A 23,336-nucleotide genomic window follows, 5' to 3' on the forward strand; every position below is an offset into this window, starting at 1 on the left:
AGCTGGCCTTCAGTAGTGTTGCAGCATGGGGTAAGCAGGTGCATGCACCCACCCACACACACAACACACACACACACACACACACACACACACACACACACTCAGAAAATAAGGAATAAAAAATTTTAAAAAATGTACTTTGGAACTTTTTTTCCTAAAGAGAAAAGTGGGCAAAATTTTAGGAAGACATGATAGTAACTTTTTTAGTTTAGGTTTTTTTCTTTACAATGTTCTGATTTCTTTCCAGATATCATCTTAATTTATTATTCTCACCACCACCAGGTACTTCTGGGCATAAAGTCTATGCAAGCCCATATGCAGGACAGGGTTTGATGGTGCTGTCCGACCCCTTCCTGCTTTGGCATCTCTTGTTTTTCTAAAGTAGACTTCATGATGTTGGGCAAAACAAGGGCATTCCTGGAGTCTACTTTAGATATAAGTTGCTAAAAGTGTGTGTATTGGGGCCAATTCAAGAACTTAGTTTCCATTTTTGTTTGTCTGCATAACTGGACATATTCAAGAGAAGGAAATTGTACCATAGTTCTTTGTAATATACTGTGTGTAGGAACTGAACTGAATTTTGTGCTTTAAATTATGATTGTAGAGGATCCTATTCTGTACGTTTTGGAAAGGTATCTGAAGGTGCACAGCATTAAGAACATCACTTAAACAGTAGGCTGACAAAAGACTTAAGATCCATTAGACTAGACTGAGTTATAACTTTGCTTAAGATCTGATGCAACAGGCATAGAGAATAACATTGGGTAATGTGTATGTGTGTTCTCAATGTCTGCTGGGTGACAGTATTCAGATGAAAAAACAAACTGGGAATGATGACTTTTTTTCTTACACACATTGCTATTACGAGATTGTAAATTTTACTGCTTTCATTTTATTAGGATATTTTCTTTAATATTGTATGAGTTAAGATATTTTTTTTAATCTAACTGTGCTCTTAACATGAGCTTCAAAGTAATGTTCAACTCTTAGGATATATATTTTTTTCCTAAAAGTGCAATATAAAGTTAATGAAATTACCTAAAACTTTTTGACATAGTATAAGACATAAATATGAAGTCTAATATGTAAATATAGACTTATTTGTAACCATTATGTATGGTGACATTTATTTTATGTGAGTACACTGTAACTGATTTGAGACACACCAGAAGAGGGCATCTGTTTCCATTACAGATGGTTGTGAGCCACCATATGGTTGCTGGGAATTGAACTCGGGACTTTTGGAAGAACAGTCAGTGCTCTTAACCACTGAGCCATCTCTCCAGTATATGGTGACATTTAAAGATTGTTCTATTTATTAGCTTCCTAATATTTCTTTTGATCCCAACCAAACAGCTTATATGATGTCTGTTTATTTTGCCTTACATTGTGTATGGAATGAAAATAGATTCAAATTAATTATTTCTCTTTTTTATTCCTTATGTCACTGGTATTTGAGACTATAAACTCAAGATATTTTACCTAAAATTGTTCAATAGAAGAATTTAAGAAACATGTTTTTATTCTTTACAATATTGAGTAAAGTTGGGCTTGCAGTTAACAAACTATAGAAATTATAACTCTACTACAAATAAACCACAGAAAGTAATATATACATATAGAAGCTAGGCATCATGGTATGTGCCTTGACTCCTCGTCCTCAGGGCATTGAACAGGAAGGGGCAGAGGCAGGAGGATATCTGACTTCAAGGCCAGCCTGGTAAACACACCAAGTTCTAAGCTAACCAAGGCTGCATGGAAAGACCCTGTATCAAAGCCAATAGTAAAATTATATACAAATACATACACACACACACACACACACACACCCCTATATATGAATACATATATAGAGATTGCAATAATTACCATGTGTAATAATTACCATGATAAAAACACAAGTAAAGCTAATTAATTCTAAGAACATGTTATTGAGAATGATATTTATTGTTAGTCCTGCTGTATATTTCAGGTACTTGGCCTATTGAATTTCTACTCAACTTCCACATAATTCTGTGAGACATATATTATTATTGCCATCTGTACATGAGGTAACAGGCATAGGGACATTTTTTACTTTTCTTTGGCAAAATTAATTATGACATCTGACATAGCACACTGATTAAAAAGATGGTAAAGAGCAGAGGATGTATGCCATTGCAAATATGTTTTTAGCTCACATGAGGATAAGTGCACAAGGTTTCTCAGTACCACATGCATGCAGGGAGAAAATGTGTTGTTCACCTGTCTGCATCTATTAAACGGGAAAATATATTAATAACTATGGGAAGGAAACAGAGAACACTAAGAAGAGTGATTAAGTCTATAGTGTTCCTAAAATGAATGGGCCAATACATATTAGGCTCCTTAGAAATATTTATACCCTTTGTCATAAGGGCAGAATTTTTTTTGAGTTACTAACTGAATAAATGCACAGATGTTTGTATGATGTAGTTCTTCACTTTATTTACAGTAAAAAATGTCCACTGTGACCGTAAATCTTAACATGTACCTAGGGAACTATTCACACGTATTACTAGCTTTTACAAGTTAACTGTGATCGTCATATTGCTATCATAAAACAGCCAAATATAAATTAGCCCACGAGCTGAAGAAATGTGGTTCATAATAAGAAAGTCAGTACACAGTTCTATTTATTCAGAAAGCATTTTCCTCAGTGTGTGTCCCTTGGCACTAACTACAGTAACAGCTAAGCCGAGCACTCAGGAGAGTCAGACACGTGACTCTACTCTCCATTCAGCACATTGCAATGGCTATAATGCCTCTCGTCCCGATGTCACTGGTTTATAGTTAGTAACTGTTTCGGCATTCTCCCTCCTATATCTCTCATAGGTCTTCTGGTTTTATGGCCATGGCAGAAAATCTGCTCTGTTGTTATCCAACCTGGAGTGCAAGTACACAATTCAGTCCCAGTAAGTTGTTTGCAGTAAGTGGTGTGCCTTGGTGGACACAGGCCATTATATTAAATGATCAGTGGCTCCATCATTGCTGAAGCAATGTGTTTAATAAAAGCCACAGACAGAGTACAGTTCCTGCAGACTCATACATTCAGACTCATACATTCAGATCAGTGTTTGGATTCACGGTATCTTTTGCACAAATTGGCGATCTTGTAGCATCTTCACAGCCAAAAGTTTCTTTCACTTGTATTTTGAACTTTTAAAATTATTTAAAAATTACTTTCAAATACTTGAAGAAAATAGTTGCCCATAATGTCTTCCAAAATGCAATTTCCTTACTAATACCATCGATAGGACAATGCTTTTAAGTGCTTTGCTTTAGAATTATGGATAATTTGTGTAATGCCAGAAATGGCAATAATCAGTGCATAGTCTTCCATCCAATTTACAAAAAGCATGTTGCCTTAATGTAATTTCCTAACTGGAAATTCAGATAGAGTAATCTAATTATGTGGGAATCTTAAAACAAATTCACAAAGACAGAATTGTTTGGAAGTATGTTTGAAGGGATTAATAACTCAAATGTGAAACATTTTATATGAATTCACAAAAACGTTGGTCTTGCATCTTTTGATTCAAAGAATATTAGTTTCACTTATGCATGTTTTAAACATACACACACACACATAAACACTTTAGTATGCAAGAAACTCTGAAGTTTGAAAAAACACGGCCAAATTCATATTTATCTACATTTTTGTTGCAGCCATGTTTTGTGTTCAGTAAACTGCCACTGTCAAATATCATGTTCTTAAATTATGTAATATTTTAAACATAATAGTATTTTATGGAAAAATGAATATTTCAAAGTTCTTGTGTTTTAGCTTTAATGAAAAATTATTTGTCATTCATTTGGAAATTCACATTAGACAAGAATACTTTATATTTGTACAAATTTGGTTATACATAAAATGTACACATTATGAATATAAATATTAAGCAACGGTACATTTGAGAGACATGTCTGTTGCAAAAAAAATATTGTCTTAAATCTTGATTTTCCATTAATCAAAAAGGGAGTGTAGATAAAAATAACAGCATGCAAGATCCATTGTGACTACACAAACTGGCTTCTGTGACCTGCACACTTTGGAAGCCAGGGAGCCAGGCTGGCCTTGAGCACACAATCTTCTGTGTCTTCTGCATGCAATAGTGAATGCTTAACTAAATTAGCATTTTAAAAAATATAGTACAATTCTTCTAATGAATGTTGAAATACTGCTTTAAACAGAGAAGATTATTCTCCACTAGAAAGACATAACCTGGGAGCTGGAGAGATGGCTCAGAGGTTAAGAGCACTGGCTGCTCTTCCAGAGGTCCTGAGTTCAATTCCCAGCAACCACGTGTTGGCTCACAACCATCTGTAATGAGGTCTGATGCCCTCTTCTGGCCAGCATATATGCAGGAAGAATGCTGCATACATAATACATTTTTTAAAAGAAAAGATACAACTGGGAATGAATAAACTGGCATAGGTTCTTGGGGTTATTTGAGACAGCCACTCCTAGATTCTTAACCTAATGGGTGAATGATAATTTTAAGTTTGCCACGTGGAATTCTATTACTCATGCCTTCAGAAAGTATTCTATGAAGTATATGATCACTTTTCCCTTTAGGATTTTGAGATTAAAACTCTTATCATCCAGATAAAAACATCCTCTCAGGAAAGAATGATTCCCGCACAAATAATTTATTACTTTTAGTTGGTCTATTCTACTGTCTTTCATTTGGAGTGTACCCCCAGTATTTAAATCCAGATATCCGTTTGAGTGTATATGACAGACTTCAAATATTTTATTTCCCACAGAGACATTTGAACAGAGTGAAAAGGAACTCGTAGAACAAAGTTGCCAAGCATTGTGATGGAGCTGTAGGGAATAGGAGTATAGCTTTTACCTGCAAGGATACTTAAAACTAGCTCCATGCTGGTTATGCCTGACAAATGACATTTCTCGCTTTGGCTGCATTCATCTACAGGCCTGTGTCTCCACCAGATCATTCATCTCTGGAATAGATGGTTAATGAACAGCCTGTCATCCCCACTCTTTTTGGACTGAGTAGTGGGGGCTTGAGCTGATTGTATAAGCACCCTAACTGAAACTTGATCCTCAGAGACAAGGCCACTACAGAGTTGTGTTAGGATAATCAGTATCTCAAAACAAATTATAGCACTAAAGAGAACAAGGTTCTTTTCTGGTCACTGTCTTACCTGGCAAGGTTTTGTTTTCAGGGAGCATTACAAAACCTTAGAGAGGAAGAGCAGGGCTATTCTTGTCCAAGAACGGAGGATTTCCAGATTTCCGATTCTTCTGGGCTTTCTGAGACTGGTCTTGCTGCTTAACCCAGAATTTCCCTACCTCTCAGTATTCTGAGTACTGGGATTGCAAATGTAAACCATTACGCCTGGGTTTTTTTTTGGGGGGGGGGTGCCTTTTCTTTTTCCTCTTCGTCACTGTCATATTGCACGACAAGGTCTGAAACCCTGCAACTGTACGGTGAGAGGAATAAAACTGCCAAATTATTTTCATTGGTAAGCATTTCGCGTACATTCCTGTATTCGAGCACGTAGATGTTGGAAGGAGAGGTTAAGAACACTTAGCTGTCAGGGTGATGTGGGCTGCACTCCAAAGCAAACAGCAGAAGGGTTTGGAAAATGATACATACAAGGAAAGGGAATGGGACCTAGAACCTTTATTTTAGCATCTCTACTCCTGGAATTCTCGGCCATCCTGAATTTAAATTACTCATTTATTTCTAGCTCTCAGTTTGCCCAATGCACCGCACCGGAATTTTCTTGTTTTGTCACTCTGAATTTTCTCAGACTAACCATTTAACCTCCTCAGACTAGGATTCACCCAGCTGAAGCAATTGTGCCCCCAGAGCCAAGGCTGATTATGCAAAGAGTGGAACCACCCCTCTACTTAAGATGATTCCTTCCAGAGTCAGTTAGTGGTGGCTGGTGGTGCTGTGAGCTTTGTCTGTACTTTAAGCAGCAGCTAGGAAAGGCTGCATTGAGGACTACTCACTATGGGGCGTCTTAACCCAATATTGATTAATGCATGAATAAGAAAGGGGCTATAGTAAGAAGAAGCACTGGGGGTAATAAGGGGTGGGAGTTTCTACAGTTCTTTCAGTCATAGATTCTTCTGTAACAGTACCTTTTCAGGCACTGATGGGCTGGTTAGGCCAAGCTCTGCCTGATCAGGTCTTGAGTAAGCAATGAGCACAGCCTTCTCTTTGCTTGATTCAGATAACGTACCATTCACTCTCTCAGAACCCTCTTCAGCAGAGCATTCTGAACAGCAACCATCAGCACATACTTGGATCTGTTGGCCATTTAAAACTCAACCACATTTAGTCTGAAGAACAGTACATGCAAAATAATAAATTATCAACTGGAAGAAAACTAAATGAACATTGTAATAGATGTTCTAACTTGGTGGTATAACTAGAATTAGGTCTAGGGTCTAGATTGAAATCTAGATGTCTATTTGTCAGAGTATTTGATCTGTTTTCTGTAAGGGTGTCGACCTGGTAGATATGCCATGCCATAGCAGATGGTCTCACACACAGAAGTATATTAAAGCTCTCGCTCTCGTGTGTGTGTGTGTGTGTGTGTGAGTGAGTGTGTGTGTGTGTGTGTGTGTGTGTGTGTGTGTGTGTGTGTATGGAGGAATCAGGAGATGGATAGTGGATTTGGGAGGATTGATATGAATCTCTCAAAGAATAAAAAATATTCTTTAAAAAAAATCAAAGTAATTCAGGTCAAACCTGAAAACCACTGAGCTCTCAGTTTAAGGTGGAGGGCCTGAGAAGCAAAGAATGGAGGGGGTAGCCCAAGTCCTGCACAAGAATCAGGAACCGATGTCACAGACAAAAGACTCATGTCTCAGTTTGAAAGGACTGCTATATAATTCCTATAATTATAAATGTACATTTTAAGAAAAAGACAAAAGGGTTGAGGAATTTTCTAAAAGTCTTTTAGAAAAGTTTCTAGATCCCATAGAAGTTTAAATATTTGTGTCTAAAGTTTCTCATGATATATTCAGAAGTTTTGCCTAAAACAAGGAGTCAGTCTTTTAAATTTGATTGGTCTAACTATTTTAGCATACACTCTGTTCTCATTGTAAAGTCTTCTGTTTTTATCACCATCAGTCATGAGTCAGGTAATCCATTCCTTGTCTGATGGAGGTGAAATATTTTTCTGCCACCAATGGAAGATGTTTTGCAATGGTTATTTTTATTTGTAACCATATATTGTTATCACAAGATCCATGTAACTGAATCTACAATTTGTAGGGAACACAGAAGGCAGCAATGCTGATCTAAATGTCATTGACTTCAATTTTAGCTCACAAAAAATGTTAAAAGCTGAAATACCTCCATCCTGGTCACACAGGCCTACAATGCATTTTTTTCGATAATCTGAATGTTGTTACAAGGGATATATTATTTCTTTAAATCCTTGAATTTTCCTATCCTCCTTTCCAGTGAGACTCATTAGAGAACTTGTTTCTAAAACCCATTTTTAGATATTTTGCAGGCCAAATGTCATGTGTGTTTGTGTATCAGTCATATCTAGATGTGTATAACCCTATGCCCCCCTTTAATTAGGCAATCACAGGTGTGTATACAAATGTCTAAAACTTACAAACTCCTTTTTCCTGAGTAGCTTTTTCTTTGAGCCTTCAGTCGGGTGATGGACTAAACAGGAATATTCAGCTTGTTTGTTCAAACACATCTCAGTTCTTGTGATGCATTTTCACTGGACTGCTTAAAATACATTCTTAATAGTTTATGTCAAAAGTTAGGTCATGATGAAAGATAAAGGAACAATGACAACACTTAACCTGTTTTCTTTTTTAAAAAGTTTGTTTATTTAGTTAAAGCATACATGAGTCTTCATGCACACTCGAAGAGGGAATTAGCTTCTATTACAGATGGTTGTGAGGCACCATACGGTTGCTGGGAATTCAGCTCAGGACCTCTGGAAAAGCAGTCAGTGCTCTTAACCACTGAGCCATCCCTTCAGCCCCATTTTATTTTCTTGAAAAGAGATTTTACTTTCTTTAAGAAGGATGGGCAAAAAGCATCAAGCAAACAAAAATAACAACAACCCAAAAGAAGGGATAAGGTAGTCTGTTAGTGTCAGTTTTAGTGAAGAGTGGTCCTGTGAAACCTTTAATAATAAATCACCCCATTTTACCTCTACTACTAACTGAAGTTTACATTTAGGAAAGTCACTGTATTAGTGTATAATGAGAAAACAAGGAAAGTCAGAGACTTCCTCAGCTTTTTAAAATTCATTGTTTTTGGAAATAAGGACAGAATAAATGTCATATTTAATCCCATCTAGTTGTCATGATTTATTTGTACTGTTAAAAGTGAAGCAAACTGCCTAGAGGGTCAATTCTTTTAGGTCACTGGTTTCCAATAGAAAGAGCAGTCCACAAAAATCTGGTTTGGAAGCAACGATTTCTAATTACTCTTATTTCTTCTCTAAGTTTCCAGTATGTTCATCTGGAAAACATTTAGTCATTCCTAAGGAGATTCCAGAAATGAGCAATTCATGGTCCACTGTCTGCCTTCATAAAAGGTCAACGGCATGAACAACTAAACCATAACATTTCTGAGACATATGGAAGTAATAATTTGCTAAAAGGAACTCTGATAATTTCAAAGGGCAGATGCAGCTCTTAAATACTGCATTCACTTAACAGATTCAGTGTTTTCTTATCATTTAAAGCCTCTCACAAGGGAAAGAAAAATTACTAAAGTGTTGCAGTGAAATTCAGTGCTGTTTCAGTTTGTCACTTGGCAATTTGATATAAATTGACTAGTACATGTATGGAGTTGAACTAATAAAACTAAGCATTGGTGTCTATTACCTGAACAGTGTCTAATGTATTAACTTTTAATTAGTAATTACCCATCAGCAAAGTTCTCACGACTCAGTACCTTCAAAAACCCAGGTAAGAAGATATGCAAACTGTATTCACTTAAAACTATTGTTAAGCAAGATTTTCTTTTTTAACCTTAACATTTTATGATGTGAGATTTTTCTTGGGTAATAATTCAAACTGTGAAAAATAAAGTTGCTTGGAAGATGAGACTAGTTTAAATAAGTGTTAGCAATGCTTCTGCCCCAAACTCTTACTCTAATGATTCTGAAGAAACAATCATGTTGGAACATAATTCTTTAATATGCAGAAACTACTGTGTTTCAGCCTACATATTTTAAAATGGGGTATTTCTATACATCTTAATGTCGTGCTAATATTCTGTAATATGAAGGCAGAAGCAACATTATTTGCAATTTTAATCATTACAATCGAGAGGAACATATTACATTATAACTTGTTTAGAATCATGATTCTGGTATTAATTAGGCATTTCATGATAAATGCTGTAGATAAATGGGGTCATAAGAAACATATATGGCTTACATCAAGCCAACATCACTCTTAGAAAGTAATTCAAAATGTGTTTTGCTGATGCTCTAGGTTTTACAGCATCTTCACAGGAAAGGCAGGCATCTTGATGGCGTTAGGATTGACTTTATCTTCATAACAGATGAGAACAAAATTCCAGGTAAATTAGATAAAGGAAGACAACAAATTTAAATTTCAGAAAGTAAAACCATATCTTGACTGCTAATAATCAAGAGAGTTTCTTTGAAACCCCAGACCAATTAAATACTAACTAGCTAGTAAGATAAGACGCCTTGAGAATATGGTAAGCTACTGTGGACAAACTTCAGAGGGCTGATCTCAGGCTTAACATCAAGTACTTGTGGTAAGAAAATGCATATTAATATATTAAAAACACAACCTCTAAATTCTCTTGTGTTTACTAATGGCACTAGTTTGTTACTCAGAACATTTAACACTAGATGAAATGCTTTCAGTTTTGTGTATAATTTTGTCAGGTGAAAAAACTCTGAAGCTCCAAGGAACTAACGCCTAAGGGAAGTAAGCTAGAAATATGCCCGGTAAAGGTATTAAAATGTTATCAAAATAGTTCCAACTGTCTAAACAGTCCATAGTAAGACACAACAAAAGTTGGCTCTCAAAACTTATATGGAGGACCACTGTTAATAGTTATTAGTTTATTAAATAAAATAGCTATTAAGGAGATACCTTATAGAAATAATCCCTTACTAGTGAAAAAAAAAAAAAAAAAAAAAAAAAAACAAAAAACCCAAAGGTTTATTGAGTCTGGCTTTCACCAATACAGAAATAAAAGATATAAAACAAGGGGATATAGTATCTCCCGGGGATAGCCTAAATAAGGCTCTTCTGACTTTTTAAAATGTTAGTGATTTTACCATAAGAACTTATGAATAGATCAGCATATACATGTTATAACTTCAGAATGGAAGGAAGGAAATATGTTGTGATGGGGAAGAAGTTTTGTCTTTGTTTCAAGAGAAAAGTTATGAATTCTATCCAGATTAATAAAAATCAGATTTGACCGGATAAGACCTGCCCTGAAGATCTTGGCTACATAGGGGAAGAAATCAAGATCAACAAAATAGGTAACATATTTCTGATCCCTCTACGTGGGGACAGACTAGACTGGCTGAGACATGAAAATGTCTCCAGCCTTACCTAAGCGTAGCTCATAAATGTTGGTCACAAAATCCTCAGGACCTATCATGCCATCCTTTCAGAAGGCATAGATAAAAAAATTATATTACAGTGTGGTTATACAACCCAAGCTAACAAAGAAAGACAGATGCTTTGTGTGCACAAAGAGCAGAGGATCACCTTTAGGTGACTTGTGCACACTGCACATTCTATGTATGCATTAATGCAGGAATACATATTACTTTGCAAGCTTTTATGTTCACAGAGAAAAAGAACCAGACACCATTTAAGTTAACGTGGCCCTGACAAGATTCACCCTTGAGGATGCTGAGAAAGATACTGAAACATATTTATTCCAGCATCCTGCTAGATTCACCTTCACTGACTACCTCAGTAGCTGCTTCCTTGGGTATCTGCATTCAGAACAACTGTGTATTCAGACACTGATTCTGTGCCCAGACATCAGGTCTAGATGTTGGCATGGTCAAGACTCTCTGGTCTTGTGTTATGTAAAAGTTTTCCATCACTTCTGATTGCTTAATAAAGAGATGGCTCAACCAATAACTGGGGAAAGAAGGAAGGCTGTACTTCTAATCCCAGTCAGGGGGTCCTAAAGAGACCAGAAAAGGTTATTTGAGGGCAAATAGGCAAAACACACCAAATTACTTTTACAGTTGGTGTAAGGGGCCACAGCCAATGCCCTTCAAAGGTGGCGCCGGCTTCCGGGCCATGAATCAACAAAAGACTGACAAACAACCTAAGAGCACATTCGTGAAAAGCAAGGCGAGAAAAAGTCATCACCCATCCCGGGGTATAGTTGTCAGGCCACCGGCAGGCAGCCAATCAGGTAGAGACACGCTTCCCCAAGGGTATAAAACTGGGTGCTTTCCCTCCCTTCGGGGTCTTCCTCCATCACTCGCAATAAAGCTTTGCTACAGAAGGATCCTTGTGTACCGTGTCTGTTCTTGCTGGCGAGACAGTGGCGCGGGACAAGTTGGCACACCTACTGTGGGGCATTTCTGTGCCATCTCTAGCCCATTTCAGTGCCTGCATAAATGACAACTAATGACTAATTAAGTTATTAAAAATGCTTCAAGCCTTATAGCTGGGTAGATACTCACCTATTTAATCCTACTATGTTAGTTTGTCTACTTCCCAATTATGGGGTCCTTTACCTGAGGACTTGCTGAGTCTTGCTCTACTCTGAAGTGTATCCTCATGGTCTTTCCACACCTCTTCTTTGCCATTCTCTCTCCCACTGTCTCAATGAAAAGCATTTGCTTGTTTCATGGCGCTAAGCTGGGAACAACTGCGTATACTCTTTGTGTCCACTTGAAACATTCCGTTTGAGCCAAACCACATAGTGTTCAACCTCGCTTTTCTCTTCAGTTCTTACTGTGAACCCAGTTCAAAGATGTGCAATGGACACGTCACAGTCGGAATCTAGAAAATTTCCCCTCCAAATCAATGTCTTCATTTTTAACTTAAGCTAACCTAACTTAGTCTCAGGACACAGACAAAAATCTAGACAGATTGTTTTTTCAGTCTAATTCCCAACAGTCTCAAATCTACCTGAAATCTTATGAGTAGTCTTTATTTCTATGAGCATTTTGGACTTTGATGTTCCCTCCATTATGCATTACATCATTAAGCTCCATTCACAATAAACTGGTTAAAGTACTTCTTTAACCAGTTCTCCATAGCTTTGCAAATTCTTCCCTTAAGAACCACACAGTCAGACTTATCACAGTGATCGTCCTACTTCTCTGGTGTCATGTGAGTGTATCAATAACCGTCATATCCCTGTGGCACAACAACTGATATTCAGTTGAGAAGGAGGGCTATTCACGCTTTCAAAAGGCTTAGTACCTTACAGATGACAGGGGATGGGAGAAAAGAGAAATTCATAGACTGGTGGCCAGGACACAGAAGACTGAGGAAGAGATCAGAGATCAGCTATAACCTTGAAAGGCAACCCTCCAGTGGTATACTTCCCTTAACTAGACCACATCTAAAATCTCCAGAATGTCTCAAGATAGTTTGAGCTGTGAGAAGACATCCCATATTCAGGACCTAAAAATGGTAGATGAGAACTCCATACTAACAATAATGACAAGTTTAGAGGCATGAACCAAAAGTCAAAGATTCTGCCAACCCAATGATCATTTATCAAATGGGTGTCACTGGTATACGCACATTTTAAAATCCAAAATGAAGAAACCTGACAATTAGATATATGCTTGTTTTTTTTTTTTTTTTTTTTTTCTTCAGTCACCAAAAGCACTGTCTAAATGACCTAATAAGGAATACTCTGCATGGGAGATGGTAAGAAACCCTTCCCTTTGGTGGGTATCAGACCAAACCTTATAGTGACAAAACTCCACGTCTGAAACTGAAAAATAAAAACAAGTGACCAACATCATGTTTTTATTTTTATTATTCAGACCATATATTGAAGTATCAATTTTAAAAAATTTATAAAAAAGATTTGGTTGTAAACTGTCACATTAGCTTTACAAAGAAATATATATATAAAAAAGAGCAAATTAAATAACAGAAATTATAGGAGTCTCTCCCTTAAACTGGAGGAGTCTTCTTTAATAGCCTTCAATGTGGCTCACTGGTAATCTTAAGAAATTCAAGAAACTCATTCATGTTGTGTAAGCCCTAAAGGAAAAAACTGAGGAAACTCATTGATAATTTTCACAGCTTCATTGTAAAGTTCAAGATCTGAAAGAAACATTTAAGCAAACACTTAATCTACAGTGCAATCTGCAGTATCAACTGTTACCTGAAGTATTTCTATGCATTTCTCTCCTTTTCAGAAGTTGGCTTATTTTCACAATCCATGTCTATTTAACTGTGGTACTACCAAAGAATGGATAGATGATAAACCATTATATGGTCATTTACTGCTGGGGGGGTCATAATTTCAGTGTCACTATACTGTTCTAGCTTTCAATTCATATATTGAAATATTTTTTATCATCTTTGAAGCCCTTTTTATTCTATAGCTAGTAGTATTTATTGCTTTCTTTTCATGCAAGAAATGACTAATTTACAAGTCTCATTTTCTAGCAATAAAAAATATACCAGAACTAAGATTTAAGACCAAAAACATTAAATAAAAGTTTTCTCCTATTTATATGTAAGAGACTGCTAAAAAGTATGACGACTTACTTACCAAAGCGATTACAATCTTCCTTAAACAGGATATAAGATGCACACAGTATGGTCCCCTTGGCTGTGACTTTTCCAACTACTTCTATGATTCCAGAGATTTCTTCGTCAAGCTAAGCGTTGAAGGAAATGTTAGTTAGGTATATTTACCTTTTCAGTTGAGAATGAGCTTTGAAATCTGTTACATGTTTTCCTTGTTTTTCAGATTCATTCAGTTTACTAATTTTTCATCGCAAAATGACACTTTACATTTAACCAGCATCAAAACGAAAAGTATGTCAAAAATGTTGGCATGTGTAACAGAGGAGGGTATGAGTCCTGTTACCTTTAGTAGTGGCTCAGGTTCTGAACATACATTGAAGTTGAAGGCAAAGTCATTTAAAGACAGTGAGGATGTTAAGATTTCCTATAAACACATATTTTTTTAAAGTCACCGAGAACTGTGTATAAATCTTACAACACATGTTCTATATAGAGTAACCAACAGTATATGGATTTGTCTTCATAAAAGATCACAGAGACGTTTTAAACATATTAAACATAAAATTTCCTAAAATTTAAAAATATGCATAAAGTAATAAGTTTTTCAAATATACATATATTTGAAAATTAAAAACAAAGTAAAACTGACTTGTAATGCCACTTAATATGAAGCAGGGGGAACGAACACCTGGGGCCAGCTCTTGAATTGTTATCCAGGGCTGGAAGATGGCTCAGTGGTTAAGAGCACTGACTGCTCTGCCAGAGGTCCAGCAACCACATGGTGGCTCACAACCATCTGTAATAGGATTTGATGCCCTCTTCTGGTGTGTCTGAAGATAGCAACAATGTATTCACATACATAAAATAAATAAATCTTTAAAAAAATGTTATCCAATCAATAGTTAAGGGACACTTTCAGAAATATTGGAGTCCCAAGAATCACTAAAGGTTAGAGATGGAAATAAGACAAACTATGAGAGCATGACTTTGATTTTTAAAATTAGACAAGAGCAGCCTTCACATTTCCATCCCCCAATCAGAACTAATAAGAAACCCGAAATAAAAACGAGAGCATGTCACTTTAAACATACTGGCTCCATCAATTCAACGGTTCCACTCTTTCCTTCTCCATCTGAAAGAATAAACATTTTCCCAGTGGGATGAATCTAAAGAAGGAAAACAAGACAAAAAGACTTAGATTTAGAAAACAGAATCTACAGAAATGAAATATTTAGAGAATTCATTGAAGTTTTATTTGGTTGAACATAAAGTAATAGGTTTTTGGATAGTTTATTTGGTTCAAGTTATTTGGTCTGATGACTGGAAGCCCAGTTAATTTTGAATTTCTAGTAAACAATGAATATTTGCTTAGTGTTTTGTGTGGCTTCTTTTATTTGAAAAAAATTGGCAACTCTACACTAAAACTAAAGGGAGCAATCGCTACTCAATGAAATTCTACCAACATTCATGATTTAGTACATCTCACAGAATACCTTCTTTTAAAATTAGGAACAATGATCTAAAAGAACTGGTTGCCAGACCTGAGGACGACTTACTTCCCTTGCACTTGAACTATACCAGTCGATGTGACTCCTGAGCATTTCAGTCAGCTCAGTCAGCCTACTGTAAAGTTAGAAATTCCTTTCTCTTAGGAACTATGTGAGTGACATGACCTAGCAAATAAGTCCTCACAAATTTTCTGGGACTCTGGTCTTATTTCTTACCTATAGGAAGGACCAGGCTGCAGTCTTAAGACTGGGCTAGATACAAGGTATCTATAGAATATAGAGAGCAGGGGCTACCAAAAAATATTTCATAAAGACTGCAAAGTAGAAAAACCAGGCCCATCAACAAAGACGGTTGCAAAAGACAGGGAAACAAGATTCATCAGCCAAGTCCGGCTAAACCAAAAACTAAGACAACAGACAGAGGGGGCAGGTTTGTAAATAGTTTTCTGGTAAATACAGAAAGGGGACGCGGAGCACAGTGTTTGCGGCATAAAAGAAGCGGCACCAAAATGTAGCTGCAATGGCTTAGCAGTGGAAAAGCTCTTCTTTGAAGACTAACACAAGTTGGAGGGCAATGCTGCTTAAAGGTTACCTGCTCCCAACGTCCGCTCCCCACCCCGCAGCCATTCCCTAATGGCCCCGAGTCCCGTCCTCTCGCCCGAACCCGCACGCACCTTTTCCAGCTTTCCCACGAAGCACACGGGTCGGTCAATATACTGTGTTAACATGCTGGCGTTGACCCGCGCTTTGGGGAGTTCCATTATGTCCACCATGATTCTGCCGCCAACACTCACAACCCGCAGGAAAGCCGAATATGATTGACACCCGGCAGGCGGCCGCGCCAACCCGGGAAGATTTCCCGAACACCAATCAGAGAAGACATGCGCTCCAGATCCACCAATCAAATCCACAGGAGCATCTAGCGCTCTCGCACCGGGCCAGCAGAGGGGCTCAATGCTTCCGGAAGTACTGGTCTACTGCCTAGTGACGCGCGGCGTTCCGGAAGTTGCTGTGGCCGAAACGGGGTGGGCAGCGGAGGCGGGACTTAGAGGGGCGGAGGCCTGGGTCCCAGGATCTGAAGCGGCCAAACGTCGACTTGACCCCGGAAGTAAGCTGAAGGATCGCGGCGGGCGACAAGCTGCGGGCTGCGGCAGAGACTCAGGTAGCTTTTTTACGGGAGGTGTCCGGATCTTCTGGCCTCTCTCCTCCGGGGGGCTGAACCGTCGGGCTTGGGGGCGGAGTCGGGCGCCTGGTTCGGGATTGCAGTAGAGCGAGCGGTGACAGTTGCCAGCTTTTGCGTGGGTAGCGCGGGTGCGTGCCTAACCTGGGGTTTGGGTTTTTATTTTTGATCGAGTTCTATCTGAAGGGAATCATCATCAGTCTTTATCCCCTCCCTCAGGAGGTTGTTGCTAAGAAACCGAGGTTCATTTTTTGTAGCACTCTGTGTAACGTACCTGCCTACGTTACCCAATGTCAGCAAGAGGTGCTAGCCTTGGCGGTACAGAGGTGTCCATTTCCGTACCTACTGGGTGCGAGCCTGCACCGTGGCTCCGGTAGAGGAGGACCACTAGAGGAGACAGGCTTCACCAGCTGTTGCACCCAAGCTAGTGCTCCTCCACTGGCGTCACATTTTTACTTTCTGCAAATGAGGGGTTGATTGCTTTGTGAGGCTCTAGCTAACTCTAATTTTGGGTTGTAATATTATATTTAGTTTTCCGAAGTACTTTGAGCCGGCTGTCTGAAAGACAATTTATTCCAAGATTTGAAGAAGATTGTTGGATGTGTTCCTGGTTCATAGAATGACTGGAAGCTGGGTAGCTGTTGACTTTAGTGATTTCACCCGCAAGGGATTAGTGCTGGGGAATTTCAAAATAAATGCGCATAAAAATACCTTCAAAAGAGGTTGCAGATATTAGAACATAATTTTAGCTGAGTCTCCTAATTGTGTGGAACAGTGTCTGGATTTTTCTAAAGCCACAGATTTATTAGCCTTCAAATACAGGGTCCTAATTGGAGTTCCAGGATAGTCCTGGTGTTGTTGCCTTAAGTAATAAATTGCAAAGATCTGGTTTGAGATTTTTTTATATGTGAAATCCAAGCTACCTTATTTAAATGATTGTTAGCTCTTCCTAGTGTTTATGTAGCATTTAATGTGTTTGCTTTAATTCTGTTGTTCTTGAAACAAGTTTAAAGAGGTTCATTAGTTGTGGGCTGCATTTCCTTTGGGTGCTAGCAAGTTCATATTGAGGCATTCGGGGTACACCACTGCTTTTTCTACCCTGGTGCATACATAGCACTGTGTAGCTCAGCAAAGACTAACCAGCTATGGTGGACAACCAGGAGCACGGTAGTAAATTGTGTTTGGTGCCTCTGGGACAACCTTCTCAATAACTCCTAGGGAAGTATATCACTGAGATTTTTGGTTAGTAACTCGTGCCTTTAGGGGAAGCATTTTTCACCCATGCAGGGTGCCTCCATTTAAATTCCTTTTAAAACCAGTTATACTTTGCAGTTAGCTTGCAGAGTAGTGGGTTTTCTTAGTCTTGGTTAGCCCACCAGCTTCACCCCAACCTCCTGTCCCCGTCTCCACTTAAGCCTTTGGTCCCCAGTGTTCTCCCACAACGACCTACTTTTATAGCACACCTGTTCTACTATCCCTTCCACTCCTTAAAGTTTCTCTACATCCACCTCTGGGCTCTTGTAGCTTCCTGACCTCTAAAGACAGCACAAACTAAGCACGGAAATCTAAAACCTTAAAGCTAGGATCCATATGTGAGACAGAACACATGGTGTTTATCTTTCTTGGCCTCGTTACTTCACTAAGTATAATAATATTTTACAGTTCCTTTAATTTTCTTATAAATTTCATAATTTCATTTTTTTCTGTACAGCTGAATAAAAGTCCACTGTGTATATGTATACATTTTCAATATTTGTTCATCAGTTGCCGGGCATTCAGGATGATTCCACTTCCTACCTATTGGAAGACCAGCAATGAACATTGATAACAGAGCATCTCTATAATAGAATATTGAGTACTTTAAGTAAGCCCAGGAGTGGTATAGCTAGGTCATATGGTAGTTTTCTTTTCAGCTGTCTAAGAGCGCTATACAGTGACTTCCTGTCTTACTTACTTTTCTGCTGCTGTGATGAAACATCCTGACCAAAACCAACTTGTACAGAAAAGGGTTGTATGGCTTATATATCCTGAGTCATAGTCCATTGAGGGATGACAAGTCAAAAACTCAGACCATGCTTCTGGAAGTAGGAACTGATGCAGAAGCCATGCAGGAGTCTTGATTACTGGCTTGCTTCCCATGGTTTGCTCAGCCTACTTTCTTACACAACACAGGACCACCAGACCAGGGGTGTCCCACACACAATGGGCTGGGCCCTCCTGCATCAAGTATTAAGGAAATGCTCTGTGGGCTTGTTTATTTCCCAATCTTACAGGGGCATTTTTCTTTTCAGTTAAGAGTCTGTCCTCTTAGATGACTCTAGCTTTGTGTCAGGTTGACATAAATCTATCCAAAGCTCATAATAGTGACTTTACTAATTTACCTTCCTACCATCAGTAGATATGGGATTACCTTTCCTGGAATCCTCTCCCGTGTTTTCTGGATAGCAGCCATTTTTGACTGGAGTGAGATGGTATCTCATGATAGCTTTAATTTCCATTTTCTCTAATAATGTTGAACAATATTTATTAGACATTAGTATTTACTCTTTTGGAAATGCTCTGTTCAATTCCATAGCCCCCCCTCCCCTTCCATATGGGTTATTTTCTTGAATTATTCATATATTCTAAATACTAATTCTCTGTTGGATATGTAACTAAAAGATTTTCTCCCCTTTTGTATCTGCCTCTTCATTCATGTGACAGTTTCCTTTACCATATAAAACATTTCTTTTCTGGAAAATCTCATTTGTTGTTTATTGGTCTTATCTCCTTAGTGGTAGAAATTCTATTCAAAAAGTCTCTACTATCTTGAAATGAACTCCCTACCTTTTTCTTTAGTGGTTTCATAGTATCAGGTCTTGTGATGAGGCCCCCGATCTCTTTTGTGCCATGTAGGAAGTGAGGATAGAGTTTCGTTCTTCTACATGTAGATAGCCTGATTCCCTGACACCATTGGTAAAGATGCCAGCTTTTCTCCAGTGTGTGCTTTTGACATATTTTCTAAAACTCAGACGGCCATAGTTGCACTGGTCTGCTATTCCAGTGACATATGTGTGTCTTTCTGTATAAATACCATGACTTTTTCATTACCATGGATCTGTGAGGTGCCATGAAATCAGTTGTGGGGAGACTTCCAGCAGTTCATATGGCTTTGGCCATATAGGGTCATTTGTGCTTATGAATGGATTTTAAGGCTGTTCCTCCATTTCTGGGAAGAATGTCACTGGAATTTCCCCACATATTACATAGAATATGTAGTTTGCTTTTGGGGTGGATAACCATTTTCACAGTATTAATTCCTCTAGTCCATGAACCTGTGGACGTACAAACCATAGTTGTCATTTTAAGGAGAACAAGACAGAGTTTATTCTGGAGTCAATGTGAGTAGTCATGGCCCAGGAACACATGAAGCTACTCCTGATTACATAAAGCAGTTTCACAGAGTTCTTATAATTTCACATAATAACGAAAGACATAAATCAACTTTAAGGGCAACTTTAGAATACATTGGTGGCCACAAAAAGATGGGGGAGCTTTTTTATAGCCTGAGAAATTGTCTGGTGACATCCTTAGCTCTCGGATTGGTGGGAGCTTGTGTTCTGCTAAGTTAATAGAGTCTAAGAGATTTGTATTTATTACCGTAAAGTGTTAGTTCAGATACAGAGTGGGGCAAGACATGGCTGGTCCATGGTCTCTAAATCTACAAAATTCTAATCTCTCACAGTTCTTAAGTCACAGGTCCATCCATCTCTGCAGACGCACACTCCTTCCGGGAGATTTTGTTAAAGCCACATACATCTGCTTTTCAGGAATTATTAGTCACACTTCTACCCTCTCAGTCCTCAGTGTTTCCAGGTTCCCATTGTAGAGATCCTCCACATCATCGCTGCAGCTTATCCTAAGATCACGGTCTCTTCGCTTCGCTTTGCCGCTATGAATGATGTTTTTCTGGTTTTGTTCTCAGTATGCTTGTCATTGCCATAGACGAAGGCTATCATTTTTGTATGTTGATTTTGTATCCTGACCTTTACTGAGCATATTTATAGTTGTAAGGGTTTCCTGGTTGAATCTTCAGGATCTCTTAGAGAGTCCTAATAGGAGCAAGTATGGACAGTTTTACTCCTTCCTTTCCTATTTGTAACTTTCTTATTTGTTTCTTTTGCCTTGTTGCTCCAGGGAATCCTTACTAGATTACTAAAGTAGATACCTTTGTCTTATTCCTGAATTTTTTTTGTGGAAATTCTTTTTGAATTTTTCTCACTTATTACAATGTTGACTATAGATTTGTTACCGTTATTATGAGATGTAATCATTCTATTCTGAGATTCTGGTCGCCTCTCATTCTTTGATCTTAGGTTTAACCCTTCATACATTTCGATTTAGGTAGATATTTATATGCTGTTTGTGATACCCACAGTTCTTCTTAGTCTGGTGCTATATTTTTAAGTAAGGTGATATTTTCTTGCTCTGGTATGTTTTTTCTTTTTGTTTAGTAATTTAAAATTATAAATTCATGTTTTATGGAACTTCTTGTTGTTGATTTCTTCGGTTTAGTTTCAGGCTGTGTTTCTCAAGAAACGATTTGTTTTCTTCTTTGCACAATGTTTGGCCCCAGGCTTTGTGCCTGTTTACTGTGGGACATGGTTCATTAAAACCCAGGCCACCTATCTAAAATTAGTCATTTGACTATACTCTTCCAAACAGATACCGTATAAAAGGGTGCTTCTAACGGATCGAGTCCAATATGAGCAAAATGACTATCGGTAAAACAGAGTCAGATTAGCGTTAGCCATCTGGAGCACTTCCCGAATGCCTTGAGACATCTCTGAAAGATTGCAACTGATTACCCTGACTTCTAAAGGTGCAGCCCCAGCCAGGACTGTTGAAAACATAATGTTTGTTCCAGACATTATGCCAATCACAAACCTGGATGGTGATGTTAAAGAACTCCGTAGCCATTCCACTTTGGCCAAATGGGGGTGCACTTCCCCTTGGACAAATCCAGTGCCTACACTGTGCTGGTCTCTTCCAGAATTCCCTATAGCTTGATGCTGTGTATGTAGATTGTAATTCATGATTATCCAACTGACAAACATTTTTAAATGTTATTTTTAAGGCACCAGTTTGCTAAAACATCCATAAGGTCATGTTAAGAGAGTACAATTCATTTATATGTTTTCATTTTCTGTTGACATAGATTTGCATGACGTCACTTTCAATTCAGGTTTCAAGTACAGAGGTTAGAAGTGTTACCTTGGAGTATGACATCTCTTAAATGTGAGGCTGTGGCATGCTTGACTCTGCCTTACCATCTGTCTTTTCAGTAATGGACACTTGAGTGATTAGGATGGCAACAGAGATGGTCTTACAGATTCAGATGAAAAATGGCAAGAAAATCCAATACAGCTCTGAGCAGGTGACAAGGAAAAAGAACCAAGCTAGGTCCATAATGAGTTGCATCTGAGATGGCACAGGTCTTTATGCAGTGTCAGAGTCACAGCCATGCCATATCAAGTTGAAAATGTCATCATTCTCTAGACAAGTGTGCATGTTTAATTGGCAATCTCAGTTTTCTTTTTTGTGATAAACCTTGGTTGGTTGGTTGGTTGGTTGGTTGGTTGGTTGGTTGGTTGGTTGGTTGATTTAGTAATAAAAGTATGACGACTTCTGGGTGTTGGTGTACTTGCTGCCCAAATTGTGTGTTTATGTGCTGTCTAACACATTCTGGGGCAATTTCCAAGCTACTCCTGGACAGAAGAGGAAATAAAATAAAAAATAAAGAGAGAGAGAGAGAGAGTGAACAATGAAAAGTTTCCCACACTTTGAAAAGCTAACGTGTTTTTATAGATTTGTTTGCTTATTTTGAAAATGGAGGATATTTTTTTATTAGCTTTTGAGAGAAAAACAACAAAGCAGGCCAGCTATAAGACTGTGCAGCTGCCGGGGGAGGGGGAGGAGTAAGCTGTGAGCAGTGGAGGTTAGCACAAAGCCAGAGGCACCTACAGTGGAGGAAGGGCAGCTCCTAGGTGCCAGGGAAAGCATTGTGCTTACCCAGTATCTGTAAAGAGATAAAGAGAAGAGGACGTTGGGTTTTTCTGAGTTAGGACAGGCCTTAGAGGTTCTGCAAGCAGGTGTACTATCAAGTATTTTTAAATGGCCGAGAGTGGGTATTAAAAGCCACTGTTTAGATGTTATTGAATATGTCTTAAAGGATAATGTAAGAGTTTTATTTCAGCACATCAATATTTGCAGTGTTCCGGAATTCTTACCAACTTCTTACCAAAACTGAGAGCAGCGCATACCTTTGGGTATAACCATGTATATTTAGAATTCATTAGACACCAAGTTGGTGTAACAGAATGGTGGTAGGTTCCCCTCAGGACCTGTTACTTCCCCATTCACAAGCTGTTGACCAGGGTTCCAATACCAGGCATAAATATCATCACAAGATGATGAAGTACATGTTAAGTCAGATTACCATGTGGTTGATTACCCACATGCTAGTCTTGCTACTACTGGGACACTGGGTGCATTTTGCTGTAGACTTACGGAATCGCCAGAACAATCGTGAATGGACAGACTCTTGATTCAGAATAGCTGAAGTCTTTCAGAAAATTTCCTCTGTTGATTAGATTTAGGCTCTTAAAAATTCCCATTTTAGTTCTAGAACTGTCATCTGAGGTAAATTCCATTTGCATAATATTCAACTAGTTTACATAATACTTTGCAAAGTTGAAGTAGTTGCTACCATATTAAAAGTTGGTTTTTGTACAATACTCAAATTTCTAGTATGCCTCAAAATATTGAAATGTAATATATATATATATATTGTTATTAATTGTTTTTAGGTTAGGATACAAAGTAATGAATGGGTCTCATTATGAGATCTTCTTCATACTGTTTTTCTTCTTTTAAA

General features: G+C 38.1%; 2 protein-coding genes across 3 annotated transcripts in view; one reads left to right on the forward strand and one right to left on the reverse strand.

The window, feature by feature from the left end:
- Positions 1 to 11,502: 11,502 nt before the first annotated feature.
- On the reverse strand, positions 11,503 to 16,041 carry RPA3 (replication protein A3). 2 transcript variants are annotated; one of them, XM_080936240.1, is made up of 4 exons: positions 15,915 to 16,041; positions 14,824 to 14,898; positions 13,755 to 13,863; positions 11,503 to 11,617 (listed from the first exon to the last, which is right to left on the reverse strand). In XM_080936240.1, the coding sequence occupies exons 1-4, from the start codon at positions 16,011 to 16,013 to the stop codon at positions 11,601 to 11,603; spliced, it is 300 nt and encodes a 99-aa protein (XP_080792366.1). In that variant the 5' UTR covers positions 16,014 to 16,041; the 3' UTR covers positions 11,503 to 11,600. The 2 variants fall into 2 exon arrangements, with proteins under 2 accessions (XP_080792366.1, XP_080792365.1); XM_080936239.1 differs by lacking the exon at positions 11,503 to 11,617 and adding an exon at positions 12,987 to 13,300.
- Positions 16,042 to 16,320: 279 nt separating this feature from the next.
- The window catches only part of UMAD1 (UBAP1-MVB12-associated (UMA) domain containing 1), a 141,712-nt gene continuing 134,696 nt past the window's right edge, over positions 16,321 to 23,336 (forward strand). The window contains exon 1 of the mRNA XM_080936420.1: positions 16,321 to 16,402. The gene's annotated coding sequence lies outside the window, so the exon portion shown is untranslated. The remainder of the gene's footprint in view (positions 16,403 to 23,336) is intronic.

Source organism: Micromys minutus, assembly GCF_963924665.1.
Source record: "Micromys minutus genome assembly, chromosome: 23".
NCBI classification, from domain to species: Eukaryota; Metazoa; Chordata; class Mammalia; order Rodentia; family Muridae; genus Micromys; species Micromys minutus.

Coding starts and splice junctions, on each gene's coding strand:
- RPA3 (XM_080936239.1), bottom strand. CDS start 16,013: ATGGTGGACATAATGGAACTCCCCAAAGCGCGGGTCAACGCCAGCATG. Junction 13,864..14,823: donor CCGTTGAATTGATGGAGCCA/GTATGTTTAAAG, acceptor TTCAACGCTTAG/CTTGACGAAGAAATCTCTGG. Junction 13,301..13,754: donor GGAAGATTGTAATCGCTTTG/GTAAGTAAGTCG, acceptor TGTTTCTTTCAG/ATCTTGAACTTTACAATGAA.